The 21,923-nt window shown below is 42.0% G+C and overlaps 1 protein-coding gene across 1 annotated transcript in view; it reads left to right on the top strand.

Annotated features, from left to right (window-relative positions):
- The first annotated feature begins 3,939 nt into the window (after positions 1-3,939).
- Positions 3,940-21,923, top strand: part of EBPL (EBP like) — an 85,652-nt gene continuing 67,668 nt past the window's right edge. Inside the window, exon 1 of the mRNA XM_007946372.1 lies at positions 3,940-4,110. Within this exon, the coding sequence (XP_007944563.1) occupies positions 3,940-4,110 (171 nt within the window). The remainder of the gene's footprint in view (positions 4,111-21,923) is intronic.

A 21,923-nucleotide genomic window follows, 5' to 3' on the forward strand; every position in this document is an offset into this window, starting at 1 on the left:
CTTGCTACTTCGGGCATCCCTGAGTTGTCTCTCCTCACCTGTAACCCTGGGGCTGACTGCTCTTCTGTCCGGGTTCCTGGCTTCTTATCCCCTCAACATTCTTTAAGGATATGGAAAAACCAATCATTAATTTTATATGAAAGGAAAGAGACTTTGGATAAGCAAAGCACTACTGAGGAAGAGCAAAGTGGGAGGTCTCACACTCTCAGATCTCAAAACTTACTATCACCCACAGTAGTCAAAACAGCCTGATATTGGTACAACGACAGATGCATACACCAGTGAAACGGAATTGAAAACCCAGAAATAGATCCATCACTTATGGTCAGCTGATTTTTGACAAAGGTTTGAAATCCATTAAATAGGAAGAGATGGTCTCTTTAACAAATGGTGCTGGCAAACCTGGATATCTATTTGCCAAAAAATAAAACAAGATCCATACCTCACACCATATACAAAACTAACTCCAGATGGATGAAACACTTAAATGTGAAACCTAGAACTATAAAATTCCTCAAGGAAATAATTGGGCCTCTAATTTATGGCATAAATACACTGTCAAGCATAGCCCAAAATGCACAAACAGCAGAAGATAAGCTAGGTGAATGGGACCTTCTAAAAATTAAATTTTTATGTGCTTCCAAAGACTTCTCCAAAAGAGTAAAAAGAGTACCTACAGCCACTCCTTGGAAGGAAGGTTGGGCAATCTACTTCTGTAGAGATACCGCCTTGGAAACCCAAGGAGGGGTCGCTATGCGTTGGATCTGACTTGATAACAGTGAGTTTGAGCTCTTTACTTTGTTGTTGTTATTAGGTGCCATTTTGTCAGCTCTGACTCATAGTGACCTCATGTACAACAGAACAAATCATTGCCCAGGCCCACACCATCCTCAAAGCCTTGCCATGCTTGAGTCCATCATTGCAGCCACTGTGTCAATCCATCTTCTTGAGGGTCTTCCCCTTTTTCACTGACCCTCCACTTTACATAGCATGATATGCTTCTCCAGGGATTACTCACCTCTGACAACATGACCAAAGTATGTGAGATGAAGTCTGACCATCCTTGCCTCCAAGAAGCATTCTGGCTGTACCTCTTCTAAGACAGAGTTGTTCATTCTTCTGGTAGTCCATTTGTTGTTGTTGTTGTTATGTGCCGTCAAGTCGGCCCCGATTCATAGCGACCCCTCCTTGGGTTTCCGAGGCAGTATCACTACGGAAGTAGGATTGCCCAAACTTCCTTCCAAGGAGTGGCTGGTGGGTTTGAACCGCCAGCTGTCTGGTTAGCAGGCAAGTGTCTTAGCCACTATGCTACAGTATGTTCAATATTCTTTGCCAACACCATAATTCAAAGACATCAACTCTTCCATCTCCTGTATTCATTGTCCAGGTTTTGCATGCATATTAGGTGACTGAAAATATGGCTTGCATAAGGCACACTTTAGTCCTTAAAGTGACATCTTTGCTTTTGAACACTTTAAATAGGTTTTTTGCAGTAGATTTGCCCAATGCAATACATCGTTTGATTTCTTGACTGATGATTCCATGGCACTGATTATGGATCCAAGAAAAATGAAATCCTCGACAACTTCATTATTTTCTCCATTTATCATGATGTTACTTATTATGTTGTAAGGATTTTTATTCTCTTTATGTTCAGATATAATCCATACTGAAGGCTGAAGTCTTTGATCTTCATTAGTAAATGCTTCAAGACCTCCTTCAGCAAGCAAGGTTGTGTTAACTGCATACAACAGGCTGTTAATGAGCCTTCCTCCAAACCTGATGCCATGCTCTTCTTCATATAGTTCACCTTCTCAGATTATTTGCACAGCATACAGACTGAATAAGTATGGTGAAAGGATACAACCTTGACACACACCTTTCCTGATTTTTAAACCAGAGACTGAATAAGTATGGTGAAAGATACAACCTTGACACACACCTTTCCAGATTTTAAACCATGCAGTGTCCCCTTGTTCTGTTTGAATGACTGCCTCTTGGTCTATGTACTGATTCCTCATGAGTACAATTTAATGTTCTGGAATTCCCACTCTTCACAATGTTTTCCATAATTTGTTTGATCCACATGGTTAAATGTCTTTGTATAGTCAATAAAACAGAGATAAACATCTTCCTGGTATTCTCTGCTTTCAGCCAAGATCTATCTGACACCAGCAATGATATCCCTCATTCCATGCCATCTTCTGAAACTGGCTTGAATTTCTGACAATTCCCTTTATTTACACTAAAGTTCCTTACTTTTGTGTAAGTATATACTAAGAAATTATTTGTTTATCTGAAATTCAAATTTCTGTGGACATCCTGTACTTTAACTGGCTACCATAAATTGGAAGAAACTGACTTCATCATTGTTGTTAGTTGCCTTCCAGTTGTCTCTGACTCATGGTGACCTTATGCATAACAACAAAATGTTGCCTGGTCTTGTTCTATCTTCATGATCCTTAGTATCGCTCTTTGAAGGAAGGTTGAGCTATCTACTTCTGTAGTGATAATGCCTCAGAAATCCAAGGAGGGGTCGCTATGAGTGGAATCCGACTCCAGGGCAGTGAATTGGGTTTTTTTTTTTTTTTGGTTGGTATCTCTGAGTCGTTGGGTAGTGTAAATGGTAAACTCACTGGGTTGCTTGCCAAAATGTTGAAAGTTCAAGCAAAAAACAAACAAAAAATTTAGGAAAAGTGAAAAAGGGTTAGGATGATGAGGATGAATTGGAACGTCATTAGTGAACCAGGTTGTCTATGAAGGCGTCCGGGTGCAGGATCACAACAGGGGCCTTGGTGGCACCCAGATGGGTTCTGGCCTTGATCTAGGCACTCAGTGTTTTTGCACAAATAATATCACCTTTTTGAGCCTGTTTTCTTATTTGTAAAATAGGGAATCACACGCTGACCTCATAGGGTTGTTGTGATGTTAAGATGATGTTGTTATGTGCCCCCGAGTCAGACCCGACTAATAGCGACCCCTCCTTGGGTTGCCGAGGCAGTATCACTATGGAAGTACATTGCCCAAACTTCCTTCCCAGGAGTTGCTGGTAGGTTTGAACCGCCAGCCTTATAGTTAGCAGTCAAGTGCCTTAGGCACTATGCTACCAGAGCTCCCAATGTTAAGATAGCATTAGTAAAAGCATGTGGCACCAAGTAGATATGACTTACTGCTCCTTTCTCCCATACTTTTGCTACTTTTCTGGATTTTTAAGAAATGGAAATAGTGTCAGAGTAAGCAACAAAGGTTTTAGAAAGCCTGCTGGGCGGCTGAAAATGTCCTTGGCCCACACCACTTCACATGCCTTAACCAGAAACCAAACCCACTGCCATCCAGGCGGTTATAATTCATAGCGACCTTACAGGGCATAGGATTTCCAAAGGTATACATTTGTGGAAGTAGACTGTCCCATCTTTCTCCCGCAGAGCGGCTGGTGGGTTCCAATAGCCAATCTTCCGGTCAGCAGCCCAATTCTTTAACCACAGCAGCATGAGAGCTCCCTCCGGCTTGCAAGGGTTCGATTAGAGCTCTTTGTCCCTAAAATTCTTCCCCACTTATTGGCAAAATTTCCACTATCTGAACTCCCTTTTGTGGCTTACAGGTTGAACCTTGTTAAAAGAAAACTGCAAAAAAGGTGTAGCAGTCCTATTGAGCCTGGTTTGGGAACAGGTTTGGTGAAGGCGTTAACCGAGTTTGTGGCACAACAACGACTGTTCAAGAACCCCCACCAGCGGATCAGGCTCGGCTCGCAGGCCTTGCGCGGTAGCCAAATAGCGACCGAGTCCGCGAACGTGCCCTGCCCCGGCCTAGGAGCCCCGCCCCCACCAAGGAGCTCCGCCCCTTCCACGCCGCCGGGCTTCCTTTTCCACCACTTTTTCTGCCTGAGCTTTCCGTCCCACAACCGCAGGATCCCAGGCAGCGGGTGAGAAAGAAGGAAGCATGGACGTTGCATCGGAGCTGGGGGCCGCGGCGGGTCGCTCGCTGCTGCTGTGCGCCGCTCTGCTGGCCGGGGGCTGCACTCTGGGCCTGTGTCTGGGCCGACACCGGGGGGCGGCGGACCGCGGGGCTCTCGCTTGGCTCTGCTACGACGCCTTGGTGCACTTCATTCTGGTAAGTGCCGTTGCCACTGCCCGCGCGCAGCTGCGCTGCTCACTCGGGACCCGTCCCGGGGAGGGTCCTGGAAAGGACTGATGGGTGGGCCCTGCGGCATTCTGCTGACCTTTCCATCCTCTCCGGCTGCAGGTTGGGAAGACCTGGGAGGTACCTCAGAGGTACCCGGAAGCCATGGTGCTTTTGGCTTTGGGCCCACTGCTGCACCTCTCAGAGCTCTGAAAAAGAGAGTGCATTAATGTTACTGAGCTGTACCTGTGAAGATTGTTGAAATGGCAACTCTTTTGTTACCTGTATATTTACCACAATAAAAAGAAAGCGCCAGCATCTCTAGTAGTGCCAGTCTCCCTATCAATTAACAAATATTCTGAAAATAGGTAGCGTAACTTCCATACAGGAGCTCCGGAGCGTAGTGCCTGAGGCACTTGACTGCTAACCAGAGGGCTGTTGGTTCAAACCCATCAGCCACTCCTCGGAAGAAAGGTTGGGCGAACTAGTTCTGTAGTGATACCGCCTTGGAAACCCAAGGAGGGATCGCTGTGAGTCAGTACGACTCGAGGGCACAGAACAACAACAACAACTTCCATATCGTGTTATGCGAGTTTGATTTTAAGTTACGAAAGGTGAGAACATTGGATCACTCATTTTGTAACCTGTGCATAAAAATGGAACTGAAGATAACCCAGAGTGCAGATAGTTTGAATGCCTCAGAGGGAATCAGCCTATCAAGGCGAAGTGATACGATGCTCAGCGTAGCATCCAAGAATCCTGCTAAAATTAAAGGCATGCACAATAGTAATCACCACTTACTGAGTACCTACTGTGTGCCAGGCACAGTGCTATGTGTTTGAATTTTCTAATCTTTGCAACATCCTACGGGCTACCAGTTATTATCATCCCCATTTAATGAAGAAGAAAACTTGTCCTCCAAAGTTATGTGACTTTCCAGCACCACGTAGCTAGTATGATTCAGAGTTAGCTAAGTTGGTCTGGCTCCCATGCTTGCACTCTTATGCTCTAGGAAAAAGATGTGCCTCAAGTTGCAACCCACTTTATAAATAGGTGGTGCGTGGTTGTAGGTGCTGTCAAGTCAGTTCCAATTCATAGTGACCCCTTGTGCAACAGAATGAGACTGTCTGGTCCTGTGCCATCCTCTCAATCCATTGTGCAGCCACCATGTCAGAGTCCATCTCATTGAGGATCTTCCTCTTTTTCACTGACCCTCTACTTTACCAAGTATGGTGTCCTTCTCCAGGGACTGACCCCTACTGATAACATGTATGAAGTACAAAGGACTTGCCATCCTAACTTCTAGGGTACATTCTGGCTATACTTCTTCCAAGACAGATTTGTTTGTTCTTGTGGTAGTCCATGGTATGTTCAGTATTCTTCACCAACACCGTAATTTAAAGGTATCAATTCTTCCATCTTCCTTATTCATTGTCCAGCTTTCGCATGCATATGAGATAATTAAAAATACCATGGCTTGGGTCAGGCACACTTTAGTCCTCAAAGTGACATCTTTGCTTTTGAACATGTTAAAGAGGTCTTTTGCAGATTTGCCCAATGCAATATATCATTTGATTTCTTAACTGCTGCTTCCATGGGCATTGATTGTGGATCCAAGTAAAATGAAATCCTTGACAACTTCACCATTTTCTCCATTTATCTGGATGTTGCTTATTAGCCCAGTTGTGAGGATTTTTCTTTTCTTTATATTGAGATGTAATCCATACTGAAGGCTGAAGTCTTTTATCTTTATCAGTAAGTGCTTCAAATCCTCTTCACTTTCAGTAAGCAAGGTTGTGTCATCTGCATATCACAGGTTGTTAATGAGTCTTCCTCCAGTGCAGATGCTGTGTTCTTCATATAGTTCAGCTTCTTGGATTATTTTCTCAGCATACAGATTGAATAACTGGGGTGAAAGGATGCAACTCTGATCCACCTTTGCTGATTTTAAACCATGCAGTATCCCCTTGTTCCCTTTCAATGACTGCCTCTTGTTCTACATACAGATTCTGCATGAGCACTATTAAGTGTTCTGGAATTATCATTCTTTGCAATGTTATCCAAAACTTGTTATGATCCAAAAAATCGAATGCCTTTGCATAAAACACAGGTAGTGGGCTCAGGACCATAGTCACAGGGGACATCAAGCTCAATTGGCATAACATACTACACAAAACATTGTCCCACCTCCTACTTTGGCGAGTAGCGACTAGGATCTTAAAAGCTTGCAAGCTGCCATCTAGATGCAACAATGGGTCTCTCCTCATCCAGAGCAAAGAAGAATGAAGAAAACCAAAAATTCAAGGATACAATCAGTCCTAGCAACTAGTACACCCTCCAATCTGCAGCCTATACAACTATGAGACCAGAAGAACTAGATGGTGCCTGGCTACCAATGTCAACCACTTGGAAGGGGATCTATGTAGAAGATCCTGGATAGAGAGGGAGAACAATGTGGACAAAACTCAAAATCATTTGGAAGAAAAAAAAAAAAAAAAAAAAACGGCGGGGGGGACCAGGTTTGCTGGTCCACTAGAGCCTGTTGGAACCACTGAGACTATGGCCCCTAGCTGCCCGTCAGGTCTGGAATTGAACCCACACCTGTGGCTTCCAGTCAAGCAAAAGACAGGCATATGACTTGATAGATACACTCCTTGGAGAGAACAATCATGGGAGAAAGAAGGGCTGCTTATGCACAGGGAGACAGCTCAAGGGGCAGGAGGGCATGGAGGGATGGACACAGGGAAGAGGTAACTATGGGGAGGAAGTGGGAGGGGAGCTGTTGCATTGTGGTAAATTGTGGTCACTGTTATGAGACAAAGGGTATGTGAACTGCTGTATGGAAAGTGAATTTGCTCTGTAAATCTTCACCCGAATCAAAAAAAAAAAAAATGTAAAAAAAAAAAAAAAGAAGATCTACAAGTAAATAATTACATGAAAGATGCTTAACATTATATATATATATATATATATATATATATATAATGCATGTAAATATCTTTCTGGTATTTTCTGCTTTCAGCCAAGGTCCATCTGACATCAGCAATGATAGCCCTCATTCCACTCCCTCTTCTGAATCCAGCTTGAATTTCTGGCAGTTCCTTGTCAATGTACTGCTACAAGTGTTTTAGAACTATCTTCAGCAAAATCTTACTTGCGTGTAATATTAATGATAATTTTTTTAAATATAATTTCTGCATTCTGTTGGATCACCTTTCTTTAGGATAGACACAAATATGGATTTCTTCCAGTTGGTTGGCCAGATAGCTCTCTTTTAAATTTCTTTTATTTTAAATTAATGTCTCCCATTTATTGATGTTAAAAAATAAAAAAGAAAGAAAGAAAATGCGTTTGTCCAGGTAGTGTGAGGAGCTGGGCAGTGAGCATCTGTTATCTTTCTGGAGGAAAAGCACATATCTGGGAAATAGCTGCAGATACAAAAGAGAAGTAGATTCTAGAGGAAACTAACTGGTCCACAGGAGAAAAGAAGTGACTGGATTTGGCTGCCTTTGGGGCCCTCAGGGCCATCTTCCAGGAGCAGAACAGGTGTCTGAGAGTGGAGAGGGGATGGAGCCTGCTGAAGGAGAAAGGCTGGTCCCTTCAGGGGATGTCAGGCAGTTTGAATCATTGTCCATCCTCCAGCTGTGGTTAGCCCAGGTCCCTCCTAGGTGAGTCCTGAGGGCCAAGGGGGCAGTCTGCCAGATGGGGGGATGGTGAGTGGCACAGTTCTCTGGGTATGCAGCAGGCCTGGTGGTCTGGCACCAAGGTGCATGGCAGGACCAGGCTATGTGTGGTCTGTTCAGTATGTAACGGAAGCCCAGTTCTCAGCTGGAGGGTAGGACAGAGTCCATGTGTACACGGATAGGACTGTTTGGTTCAAGAGGGCGTTCGTGCGCTCTGGAGACAGGTTCAGTGGCAGCAGCTGAGACCTGGAGCTCTGTCTGGAAAAAATGCAAGCAGGAGTTCAAGAGAATGAGACAGCTAGGGAGTGGGGCGAACAGCAGCCTGGGTAGTGTCGGCAGTCAGGACCTTTCCCCTGTTCACTGTCCCCAGCCCCAGGGTGTCCCAGCCAAAGACCTGCTTCTCGCCCGGAAGCCCCAGTAATCATTAAGGTGGGGCCTCTCCTTCTTGATGTAGGGGATTACCCACTGAAGGGCTGGCCTAGGGAGGCAAGTGAAGAGGAATGTCATTGTCAGGGTGTCGTTCGAGAACCATGCATGGCCTCATCCACAAACATGTATGAGCCCGTCTGCACGATGAACTCTGGAAGCCAATTGGTGTCACCTTCAAACATTTTGAGAAAAGGAGTCTGGTTCCTCTACTGAAGGGCCTGGTACCACCGGTGCCTGGACAGGAGGGCCTTTGTCAGCTGCACCCAAATTTCTGTCCCACCTGCTGGCCTCTGCCTGTCAACCATTCTTGGCATAAATGGTTGCGCGCTTGCAGCATTGCATCTGTTGCATCCGTTTGTTGAAATCTCACTTGGTATTCGGCCAATTCCTGAAGCTTTGTTTATTGTCAGTGCCTTCAGTGAAGTTTGGACTTCTTTCAGTACCATCAGTTCTTGATCATATGCTCCCTCCTAAAATGGTTGAAGGTCAACCATTTTTTTTTTAGTGCATTGATTCTGTGTATTCCTACCATCTTCTTTTGATGCTTCTTGCATTGTTCAATATTTTGCCCATTAAATGCTTCAGTATTGCAACTTGAGGCTTGAACTTTTTCTTCAGTTCTTTTAGCTTGAGAAATACTGAGTATGTTCTTACCTTCTGGTTTTCTAACTGCAGCTTTTTGCACATTTCAATATAGTACTTTATTTTTTTTTCAAGTCACCCTTTGAAATCTTCTGTTCACCTCTTTCACTTCATCACTTTTTCTACTTTAGCTACTGTACATTCAAGAGCAAGTTTTCACAGTCTCTACTGACATCCATTTTTTTTTTTCTTTCTTTATTTCCTATCTTTTTAATGACCTTTTGCTTTCTTCATGTGCAATGCCCTAAATGTCATCCCACAACTTATCTGGTCTTTTGGTCACTAGTGTTCAGTGCCTCAAATCTATTCTTGATATCGTCTCTAAATGCAGGTGGGATTTACTCAAGGTCATACTCTGGCTCTTATGGGCTTGTTTTAATTTTCTTCAGCTTAGTTTGAACTTGCATATGACCAGTTGATGGTCTGTTCTTCATTTAGCTCCTAGCCTTGTTTTGACTGATGATATTGAGCTTCTATTTGCCTAAATATATAACTTTATTTTTAATAGTTGGTACTATTTCATAGCACATATATACAATCATTGAAGCAACTGTGCAACATTCAGGTTATTTCCAATCTTTTGGGTTGGTTTTTTTTTTTTTTCGGTCTTACCTATGAAAAACAATTAAAAAAAAAAAACTATAATAAACATCCTTGAACATATATCTTTATTTCTGTGGAGATTTCAAAACTGGGCTGAAAAGTATGTCCAAGGAGATATGAGTTTTTACACTACAAAAAGTAGCATGTGAGAAATGGCCCTTTTCTTTTTTTTTTATTTAAGTCATTATAAATACATTGAATTGGAAAGCCCCTATCCTGCCAGATAAGGAGCCCTGTTGGTGCAGTGAGTAAGTGCTTGGCTGCTAACTATAAGGTTGGCAGTTTGAACCCACTATCTGCTCTGTGACAAAGATTTGGCAATCTGTTTCTGTAAAGATTACAGCCTTGGAAACCCTATAGGGCAAATCTACTCTGTCCTATAAAGGGTCACGATCAGTCGGAATTGACAGCAACATTTTTTTATTTTTATTCTGCCAAAGGGCTAGGTGATTCAGCTTCCTTTTTAAAAGTCTTCTCTCTTGTGTAGAATCTCATGAGAATCCTACTTACATGATTCCCAGAAAAGGGTGTCTAGTCTCTGCTTCATAGTGGTGGCAACGATCTCACTGACTAAGTGCTAACAAGGCAAGGAGGCTGCATCTTCTGACTTCTTCTAACTCCACAAGAGGAAGATAGAATCACCATCAGTAGCCCAAGGCCTATTCCTTCAAGGCTAGACATGTGGCCTCCCTCCAGCCCTTTCACCAACCCTGACAATTATCTGCTGGGTTTGATAATTCGCTGCAGTGGCCACACAGAACTCACAGATTATGGGGTTTAATAGGGAAGTACCAGGCTACAATTCAAGTTCAGGAACAACACTCAGTCTCTCTCAGCCCACTGTCTCTCAGCCAACAGTCTCTCACAGTCTCTCTCCCAGCAGTGCGTGTCTCTCTCAGCAACACGTGTCTCTTGCGTCTCTTTCCCAGCAGCACATGTCTCAGGAGTGCGTTTCTCTCAGGAGCACATCCTTCTTAGCCAGCAGTCAGAGAGACTTCTCTCTCTAGGAGGGCTTCTTTTGAGCCTGGCAGAGTGGCCAAACTGGCCAATCATAGCATCAGAATTCTAAGCACCTGAGAGAGTGCGAACTTCCCAAAACATTGCTTTGTGCCACTGCGCAACAGAAATACCCCAGGTGGATAACTTTAGCAATCAGGAGCTCCTCAGTTGCTCATGGCAAATTCTACCTCAGAGTTTACAAAGACTTATGGGGAGAAAAGCCACACTAGGTAATTTACTACACCGCACTAAGCCCTTAGGTTCTCTCGAAGGAGGATCCCTCTTTTGTTCCTGGGCTAGATTTTGGGACAGGAATCTGTGATGCTTGATCCTGGAATCCACCTCTTGTTTGGCTGTTTTTCTGTGAAGCTAATCATCTTTTCATTATTGATCTATAAGGGGTGTTCATATGTTGGTATAAATACTTTCACCCAAACTTTATTATGCATTTCTTTTTTAAAATACGTTTTACTGAAATACAATTTATGTACAGCGAAATACACAAAACCAAAGTGACATGGGGCAATGCATTCTTTTTTTTTTTTTTTTGCAATGTTCCCTCCCCTCCCCTCTCACCCCTGGTAACCAACAAAGAAAGTTTCCTTCCATATATACACCTTGCCTTGACTTTTTACAGTAATGAACTAATACTATATTTGTCCTTCTGTGATTGACTTATTTCACTCAGCATAATATCCTCCACGTTCATCCACATTATGCAGTGTTTTGCAGATTCTATGTTATTCTTTAGGGTTGCATAATATTCCATTGTGTGTGTATACCATAGTTTGGTTATCCATTCTTCTGTTGATGGGTATGTAGGTTATTTCCATCTTTTTTATTATGCATTTCTTTTGCACTGAGTAAGAACACTTAGAATTAATAACTGAGGTTCTGGATTAATAGGAAAGAGCTATGTTCTTGTCCAAAGTCAGACTTCATTTTGATTTTTACAATAGACTCTGCTTAAAAACTATATCCTGTCATTTCTGTAAGTTTCCACTGTGCTTTGCTGAAGCCAAATAGATAAGTAACTTTTAAAAAAGAATGAGGGAGCTTTGACCACCCTTCACAAAACGAATGATGGAGCCAATATGCATTACCAGAAAACAAAAGTTCAGGATGTACAATCATTCAGCAAAAGTATGTCAAGATGTAAAGGATTGTTCTTGGGGAAAATATGTTCATAACTAACCTCGCTGGTGAAGATGTAAACCATTTGAGAAGAATATGTAAACACCTTGCTCCCGGAACAGACTACAGTTACGAATGTTGTTGCTAGGTGCTGTCTAGTAGGCATTCACTCATAGCGACCCTAAACACTGCCTGGTCCTACGCCATGCTCACAATCATTGCTGTTCTTGAGCCCATTGTTCGAGCCACTGTGTCAATCCATCTCATTGAGAGTCTTCCTCTTTTTTGCTGACCCTCTGCTTTACCCTAGCGTGATGTCCTTCTCCAGGGACTGTTCTTTCCTGATAATGTCTCCAAAGTATGTGAGATGACGTCTCCCCATCCTAGCTGCTAAGAAGCATTTGGGCTGTATTGCTGACTACAGTTCTGCCATCCACAATAATCCGTCCAGCTAGCTCTCTATCCTCTTAACTAGATGGCCTACCTTTGCATTTCAGAGGACTTCAAACTGAAGCCGATTTCATGAACAGTCATTAACCCCCTGCCTTTCCTTTGTTCCTCGAGGAATAAAAACCTCTAACTCAATACAGACAATGGAACACTGTGTTGAGAGTATCCTCAACTCTGTGTTTTCCCAATTCATATATATATATATTTTTTAAATTCCTCAGTAAAACTCTTTGCTTTTACTTTAAGAAGATTCTGTGGCTTGTGCTGCACGACAGCATCAAAACTGTTGTTGTCTCAACCCCGTTGTCTAATCCATTCTTTCTCCACTTACTTGAAATTCCACCATCATCATATACTAAACTCTTTCATATGCATATATATGTTTAGAAACTTTTAAAAATTTTGTTCTGTTTATGCTCTTTTGTTTCCAGTCTGTGTACACTTTTTATTATTTTAACATTATGATACATTTTAGTATCTGATAAAGATTATCCCCATCACTTTTTTTTTTGCAAACATTTTACCATGTATTGTGTATCTGTCCAGGAAAATTTTAGATTTACTTTGTCAAGTTGTAAACCTTGACATTTCGATTAAGATTTCATTAAACTTAGAGATTAATTTGAGATTAATTGATATCTTTATGGTACTGTCTTCCCTTCCAAAACTAGATGGATCTCAATTTGATTTCTGTTTAAAATATTTATTTGTAAATATTTAATGTTACTACTTAACTGGTTATTGTCACTATACATGAAAGCTATTGCTACATATCTTTATGAGCCTGACTCAACAATAACTGTTTGGATTTTTTTAAAAAAGTATATAGTTCACTCTTCTAAATCCTCTCTTTTCCCTCTCCAGCTTCACTGAGTTACAATTTGCATACAATAATATTTACCCATTTTAAGTGTACAGTTTGATGTATTTTGGCAATTGTATAGCACTGTGTAACTGCCATCACAATCACAGTATTTCCATCACTTTAAGGAGTTTCCTCATGCCTCTTTGCAGCTCATCCCCATCTTGTCTTCTGGCCTCGGGCAAACATTTACCTGCTTTTGATCACTAAAATTTTGCTGTTTCCTAGATCAGTAAGGAGCTCTGCTGGCATAGTGCCTAAGGCATTTGACTGCTAACCAGAAGTCTGGTAGTTCAAACCCACCAGCCACTCCGCTGGAAGGAAGACTGGGCAATCTACTTTCGTAAACATTTACTGCCTTGGAAACCCAAAGGGGGTTGCTGTGAGTCAGAATCGACTCTAGGACAGTGAGGGTTTTTTTCCCTACATTAATAGAAATGAAGTGGGGTAGTAGATAGTCGTTCATTTAGCATAATGTTTTGGATTTATTAAAAATGTTTATCCAGTTGGTGGACATTTGAGTTGTTTCCAGTTTTAACTATTATACATAATGCAGCTGTGAACATCTGCCTGCAAGTCTTTGTGCAGACATGAGCTTTTATTTCTCCAGGATAAATACCTAGGAGTGGAAATTCTTTAAATTTAGTAGAAATAGCCAAACCATCAACCAACAAGCTAAGGTTGATGGTTCAAACTCACCAGCCACTGCACAGGAGAATTATGAGGCAGTCTACTGCCATAAAGATTTACAGCCTTTTGAAACCCTATGGTGCAGTTCTACTCTGTCCTTAAGGGTCACTAAGAGTCAAAATCAAATCAGCTCAGTGGTGGTGGGTTTTGGTTTGGTGGCCAAGGGGATACCAGGCTGCAATGCTGCTGTACCACCACTATGCCCTGAGTCCAGAGGACCCTCCTGGGGTGTAAAGCTTCTTTTTATTTCCCCCTCAATGTCAAGTTCTTCTTCTTCTTTTTTTATTGTGATTTGGGTGGTGTAAAGCTTCTTAACCAAGACACAACATGCTAGGAATGGCCAAGACCCTGGTGAACTGCTTTATACCTTGTAACAGTCTTGAGAAGTGTTATCTAGTGCTGCTAGAACAGAAATAAAAGTGGGTGGCTTTAATGAACAGACATTTATTTTCTCACAGTTAGGAGACTAGAAGTCAAATTCAAGGTACCACGTGTAGAGGAAGACTTTCTCTTCTGTGGGCTCTGAGGAAGATCCTTGTCTCTTTTCAGCTTCTTTTCCTTGGTGATCTTCATTTGGCATGTATCTTCCCTCCTCTTGTGCTTCTTTCTCTGCCTACCCAGCTCTTTTTATATCTCAGAGGTAGTTGGTTTAAGACACACCCACATTGATATGGTCTGAAGAGATTGAAAGAGCACTTTTTCTGTTTATATCTAAGCTAAGGCAGAGCAAAGAACTTTAAAAAATGCAAACAGAAGGGAATAGAGAAAAAAGAAAAGTAAACTTGTATATCCCAAGTCTTTAGAATGATTTGTTTCTTGTAGGAAAAAGACATACATACAGAGAAAAGCCCAACTCAGACATTGTATCCCGATAGAAACCTTATCTGATGGCTCATTGCAGATTGATCATTACATTCTATATCTTCACTATTTTCAGTATTCCCACATCTCAAGGTAAAACCTCTATCACAATGTGTCACAAGTATTTAATGGGGGGAGGGGAGAGGAAAGGGAAGTACTGCCTCCTTTGCTAGGTTGTCAGTCTCATGAGGACAAAGATCTTTGCATTTTTGATACTGTGGACAATATGGCCTACACGGTCTATTTGCAAAGTAGATTTCATTTCATCTTAAAGATCTGACATGTTTGATGACCATTAGTTCCAGAACTGAATGAAAAGCAGGTTGACTGGAGTGGTGCTTTTCATTCATCCAGGGATAAAATGGTGGTCCAAGATGGCAACCACTTTGTGGAAGAGATATGAAGAACCTTCTGTGTTGTTCAAAATTTTGCTTGCATGGTATTCTTATTTCCAAAGTCACTATTCTGGTTGACCACACTGTTCATTATTTTTGGAACAAAAAGGGAAAAGCAATACAGATTGCCAGTTTTGTCTCTAAGATAAAGTTCCTAAGGACAGTGGTATGCTCAGTATCAGACCTGTTTGTGATGCCCCTCAATTCATTTACTCCCAGCTAGTTCAAGTAAGAGGATGTGGAACAAGGGATATCATAGCTGCTGTCAGATGGATCTTGGCTCAAGGCAAAGAATATCAGAAAGATGTTTACTTGTATTTTATTGACTATGCAAAAGTATTTGATTGTGTGGGTCATGACAAATTATGGATAACATTGAGAAGAATGGGAATTCCTGAACACTTGATTGTACTCATGAGGAACCTGTACCGTGACCAGGAGGCTGTCGTTCGAATGGAACAAGAGGACACTACATGGTTTAAAATCAAGAAGGAAGTGCATCAGGGTTGTATCCTTTCCCCATACTTATTCAATCTATATGCTGAGCAAATAATCCGAGCAGCTGGACTGTATGAAGAAACGTGGCATTAGGATTGGAGGAAGAATCATTAACAACCTGAGATATGCTGATGATACAACTTTGCTTGCTGAAAGTGAGGATGACTTGAGGCACTTACTGATGAAGACTGAAGAATACAGTCTAAAGTCTGATATGGATTATATCTCAATATAAAGAAAACAAAAATCCTCACAACTGGACCAATAAGCAGCATCACAATAAACGGAGAAAAGATTCAGGTTGTCAAAGAATTCATGTTGCTTGGGTCTACAATTGATGCCAATGGAAGCAGCAGTCAGGACATTAGACGACGTGTAGCACTGGGCAGGTCAGCTGTGAAGGAACTCTTTCAAATGCTGAGGAGCAAGGATGCCTCCTTGAGGACTAAGGTGTGCCTGACACAGGCCATGATATTTCCAATGCCTCGTATGCATGTGAGAGCTGGACAGTGAATAAGGAAGACCAAAGAAGAGTGGATGCTTTTGAGTTGTGGTGCTAGCAAAGAATACGGAAAGTACCAAGGACTGTTAAAAGAACTAACAGATCTGTCCTGGAGAAAGTGTAGTCAGAATGCTCCTTTGAAGCAAGAATGGCCAGACTTTGTCTCACCTACTTTGGTTATGTTGTCAGAAGGGACCACTCCCTGAAGAGGGATGTCATGCTTGGTAAGGTGGAGGGTCAACAAAAGAGGGGAAGGCCTTCAACGAGATGGACTGACACAGTGGCTGCAACAATGGGTTCAAGTATAGCAAGGATCATGGAGCTGGCATGGGATCGGGCAGTGTTTTGTTCTGCTGTGCATGGGGTCGCTATGAGTCAGAAATGACTCGACGGCACCTAACAACAACAACAAGTTAAAGTAATGGATGGGGTTTGTTCTAAGACATACATGGCAGCAAGGGAGATGGAAGCTCATGAAAACTCAGCAGGAGCTAAGATGTAGCTGGGCCTTATGAGGTCTGGAATTGAAAGTAGGTTCTCAATGAGAGACAGCTCTGCATTAAGACAACTTTGTTAGTTTCTGTAAGGGTGTGGCATCCCCACCCACTTCTTACACGAAACTATAACAATCTGCCATATCGATTTATCATCATCACTGTTTCTCTCCGTCCTACTTCTGTTCTGACACCAGTTGCCCATGCAACACTTCTCTAACCCTAACCATCTGGAGCTGGGTCAGATCTTCAGATCTCACATATTAAAGGATACAGTCCTCCAGACTGCCAGCCAAGACTACACAAGACTTCAGATACTAGCCCCAAGGTTGGAAGTCCCCCTGACATCCTCACTTCTGACCTTTTGGGTCCCACTACTCCCTTGGGTTCAATAATTCACTAGAGTGATTCACAGAACTCACAGGAAGTGCTATGCCTGCGATTAGTTCTGTTATAGGAAAAAGGATACAAATGAAGAGACATACAGGGCAAGGTCTGGGAGAATTCCCAACTCAAAGCTTCCATGTTTCGAAAAGGGACATGCTACCCTGCCATGTGCCTGGATGTCGGTCGCCAACCAGGAAGCCCATGGAGCTTTTGTGTCCTGACCTTTATTAGGGCCCTCATTACTTAGGCATGATTGATTACATTAGTTCCCCAGCTCTTAGATCAGTTAAGGCAAGTCTTTCTGGCCTTGCCACCTCCCACCCAAGAGTCACCTAATTAGCCTAACTTGTCAGGTTAGGTGTGGTCTGAAGACCTCATCAAAGCCACTTCAGTCACTTGGGAATTTCCAAGGTTTTAGAGGAGCCAAGGTTTCTCAGGAGCCAAGGACAAAGACCAAATTCCTTAGGTAAAGTTAACCCCACACTCTCCATGTGTCTCTTCTCTTTCTGTCACTCTCTGACATTCTCACCCTTTAATTTCTTTTCTCTATTCTATAGTGTCTACTCATACCCATGTTTCCTTGTAACTTGGACTTCTTCATAATGTTAATTTATTCCTCACCTCTCATGGTGTCTCCTACACATTAATTTTCAGAATCAATTTGAATTCACTCACTATTTCTCAATTTGTGTTCTGGAGAATAAAAATTTCATTGGCCCAGCTCATCCCAGTTTGTCATTTCTTTTTTTGTTGGTATAGGCCAAGGGCCAGCCTATGAGTTGTCTGCTTTGAGTCAGGTCCTCCCTTCTTGTCCTCTGATCCAGTCACTTGGAGCCAAAGGAAAGGCAGTCAAAGAGAACATGATTTCCCACAGCTATCCTCTCTGCAGGGACTGATGATAGAGTCCCATGCTGGGCAACCATACATCATGGTGGAATGTCTAATTAGACCTCTATACTGTGCACAGAAAATGATAGAACCTTACGGCTTGGACCCCATCTGTGCTTGAGTTGAACTGTGATCCATAGTGCTTTTAATGGCTAATTTTTCAGGAGTAGAAGAAAATTTAGATGTTGAGAACCCAGTCTTCCCTTTGAAACAGGACTCTTCTTTCTAATACTCAGATACACATAGAATTATCCACCCTTTGCTTGGAGATTTAGAGCCAGTGTTTCCAAAATAGAACAATTCTATAAGAACATTCTTCCTTATGTTGAGCTGAAATTAGCCTCCTTATAACTTCTATTAATTGTCCCTAATTTTGTCCTCTTATATAACACAAAGGGAAATTGAATTCCCCCTGCCACACAGCAGCTCCACCAAAGTCTCAATGGCTTCAACCATTCTCACAAAATGGTTTCCTGGAAGTCTCCTATCCTTGACACTCACCCTCACACATGCCTCAGACTGAGTTTTTAAATGCAGTGTGTGCTGCTAAAGACCACTCCAGAGGAGTTCTGGCCGTTATTCAAGAAGCTTGGGCAGATGGGGTATACTCATGGACTTGAATACTGGCTCTGCCATTTACCAGCTCTGAAACCTTGGGCAATACTTTTTTCCCACTGCAAATTATTTTGTAAAGTGGAGGACATGGAGAGAAGAAATTTTTGGAGTCTGTTTCCTTATTTGTAAAGTAGGAGAATAATGTTTTCTTCAAAGAGTTGTTATGAGGATTAAATAAAGCTTTGTAATTGAGGGCAGTGCTTCTCAAACTTGAATGTGCACCTGGATCACCTTGAATCTTTTTGCAATTTAGATTATTATTCCAGAAGTCTGAGGTGGTTGTTAGTTGCCAGTGAGTCAACTATGACTCATAAAACCAAAACCAAACCAAACTCACTGTTGTCGACTTGATTTCACTCATAGCGACCCCTCCTTGGTTTCTGAGGTGTATCTCTATGGAAGTAGATTGCCCAATCTTCCTTCTGAGGAGTGGCTGGTGGGTTTGAACCGCCAGCCTTCTGGTTAGCAGTCAGATCCCTTAGGCACTATGCTGACTTGCCTGGTCTGTGCCATCCTCATGATTGTTGATGTGTTTGAGCCCATTGTGTCAGTCTGTCTCATTGAGGGTTGACTTCTTTTCACTGACCCTCTGCTTTACGAAACATGATGGCCTTTTTTAGCGGTTGGTCTTTCCTGATGATGTATCCAAAGTAAGCAAGTTGAAGTCTCACCGTCCTTGCTTCTGAGAAACATTCTGGCTGTATTTCCTCTAAAAGGGATTTGTTTGTTATTCTGGCTGACCACCTTAAGGATGTTCAGTATTTGTCACTAGTCCTGCAATTCAAATTAATCACTTATTCTTCTGTCTTCCTTTTTCATTGTCTAGCTTTCACATGTATATATGAGGTGATTAAAAAAAAACATGGCTAACACAACCAACTAATGTCAGGAGCACGTTAGTTATCAAATTGACATCTTCACTATTTAAAACATTGAAGAGGCCTTTTGCATCAAATTTGCCCAATGCAATATATCATTTGATTTGTTATCTGCTGCTTCCAGGGATGTTAATTGTTGATCTAAGTAGAATGAAATCATTGATCTGAGGTAGGGTTCAAGATTTTGCACTTGTAACAGTCTCCCAGGTGATGCTAATGCTGTGGTTCATGGACTACATTTTCAGTAGCAAGGACATAGGGCATCTGATAGTAGAGTTAAGGAAATGTTATCTCTCTCTTCCCCTGTACCCTTGTGTCCCCATACTCCATACTTGCATTAGCTTTTAAATTTCATCCCATCCCTGTTATAAAGTGATAATGGACATGTATATCCAATTAAGATGAGGCTTGGAACATTTCCTTTCAAATCTTTAATCTGAGATGTAACAGCTGTCTCAACCGAAAATGATATATTCTTAAAAGAGGGATATGTTTTTAAAGTCCTGAATCAAACACTGAGCAGCCATGTTGTAGGGACAGTAGAACTCATGAGGCTGTTTGATACCCGAAGTACTGATCCTTTTGAAAGAGCCAGCATCGTCCTTGGTAGTGTTAGGCAGCAATGTGTCTGCTGGGGCAGGATCCATCATATGGAAGTCTTCCTCTCATTAAGTGATGACAGCTGGGCAGAATACATTTATGAAGTCATGCAGCCTTGTTACTGAGGGGCTGTCGGAGGCTGAAGCAGCTGATCCTCCCAGAAACAATGATGCATGCTGTTGCCATGACATGAAAATATCAAGTCTGATTAGGGGGAGATTTTGTGAGTCATTTGAAAATGCTAATACATTTTGACAGGATTAACGTCCTGATTCTGTTCTTACTCTGCTTTATTCTCCCACTGTTAGCAATGACGGTTACACTATTTTCTCTGGTTCTTCATTCACACAACTCACAAATACATTCACATACAAATCAGTCTCAATTTGTGTTCCTGTTTTGTTTCTGTAAAGCCTTTTGTTCTGCTCAATTTTTCTGTAAGGATTGAAATGAATAAATTGAGCATTCTCTATAAAGCAGTCATTTCATTACAGATGGCAATAGCTTCCACAGTATAAGCATTTGTTTTCTCTGAACTCTGACTTGGAGCTATCTTAAAGTCTATAAAATATGTTGCTAAAAACCACGTATCTGGAACATTGTAAGTGGAAAATGAGACTGACTTTTGTTAGTTCATTGGTCTGCCATGATACATTTTAGTTTTTAAGCTGATTTTGTAAGCAGTACGGTTAAATAGATATAGTTTAGTCATGTTTTTGAGCATCTGATAGGTACTTGCCTATGATATTTTCCAACCAAATTTGCTTACATACAAACCTTTAAAAATACTTAACAAAATTTATGGCATTCTCATCACCTTCTGTGGATTAATTGTAGGAAAACTAGTAGCAGACAATTTTAAGTATTTATAGCTATATAATTATGCCAGCAGTATCTCAAATACCAGCAGGGTCACCCATGGCAGATGGATTTCAGCAGAGCTGCTAGACTAAGACAGACTAGAAGAAAGGCCTGGTGATCCACTTCTGAAAATGAGCCAACAAAACCCTTATGGGTCTGACTAGAGTATTGCCTAACTCACTTACTTAGGACATGTCATCAGGACGGATCAATCCTTGAAGGAATACACCATATTGATAAAGTAGAGGGTCGACTAGGGTGAGGGAGACCTAAGGTGAGATGGACTGGCACAATATCCACAATAGTGGACTCTTATATGCCAGTGATTATGAGCATGGTGCAGGACTCGACAATGTTTTGTTCTGTTGTACACAGGTTGCCATAAACCAGAGCCAACTCAATGGCTGTTACTATCTTTTTAACAACATATACATGGGAAATTTCTTTCTTTTTTTTTTTTTTATTGTGATTTGGGTGAAAATTTACAGAGCAAATTCACTTTCCATATAGCAGTTCACATACACTTTGTCTCATGACATTGACTACAATTTACCACAGTGCAACAGCTCCCCTCCCACGTCTTCCCGATAGTTACCTCCTCCCTGTGTCCATCCCTCCATGCACTCCTGCCCCCTGAGCTGTCTCCCTGTGCATAAACAGCCCTTCTTTCTCCCATGATTGTTCTCTCCAAGGAGTTTACCTGCCTCAGGTAAATGTTCAACTCATATGCCTGTCTTTTGTTTGGCTGGAAGCCACACGTGTGGGTTCAATTCCAGGCCTGAAGGCCAGCTAGGAGCCAAGTCTCAGTGGTTCCACCAGGCTCTATCAGACCAGCAAACTGGTCCTTCACCCTTTTTTTTTCTCCAAATGATTTTGAGTTTTGTTCCACATTGTTCTCCCTCTCTATCCACGATTTCCTACATAGATCCCCCTCCAAGTGGTTGACAGTGGTAGCTGGGCACCATCTAGTTCTTCTGGTTTCATAGTTGTAAGGCTGCAGATCAGATGGTGTACCAGTCGCTAGGACTAATTGTTTCCATGAATTTTTGGTTTTCTTCATTCTTCTTTGCTTTGGACGAGGAGAGACCCATCGTTGCTTCTAGATGGCTGCTTGCACGCTTTTAAGATTCCAGTCGCTATTCGCCAAAGTAGGCGGTGGAACAATGTTTTGTGTAACATATTACGCCAATTGAGCTTGATGTCCCCTGTGACTATGATCCCGAGCCCATAGGTTCAATTACTTGGTCCCTCTGGGTAGCTGGCTGTGACCAAGCAGTGACTACAACCTTGCCCCTTGTCAGCTCTACTATACACCTGGGAATTCAGATCATAC

The sequence above is a fragment of the Orycteropus afer genome, unplaced genomic scaffold, assembly GCF_000298275.1.
Source record: "Orycteropus afer afer isolate SDZICR_OR568_19922 unplaced genomic scaffold, OryAfe1.0 scaffold00157, whole genome shotgun sequence".
NCBI classification, from domain to species: domain Eukaryota; kingdom Metazoa; phylum Chordata; class Mammalia; order Tubulidentata; family Orycteropodidae; genus Orycteropus; species Orycteropus afer.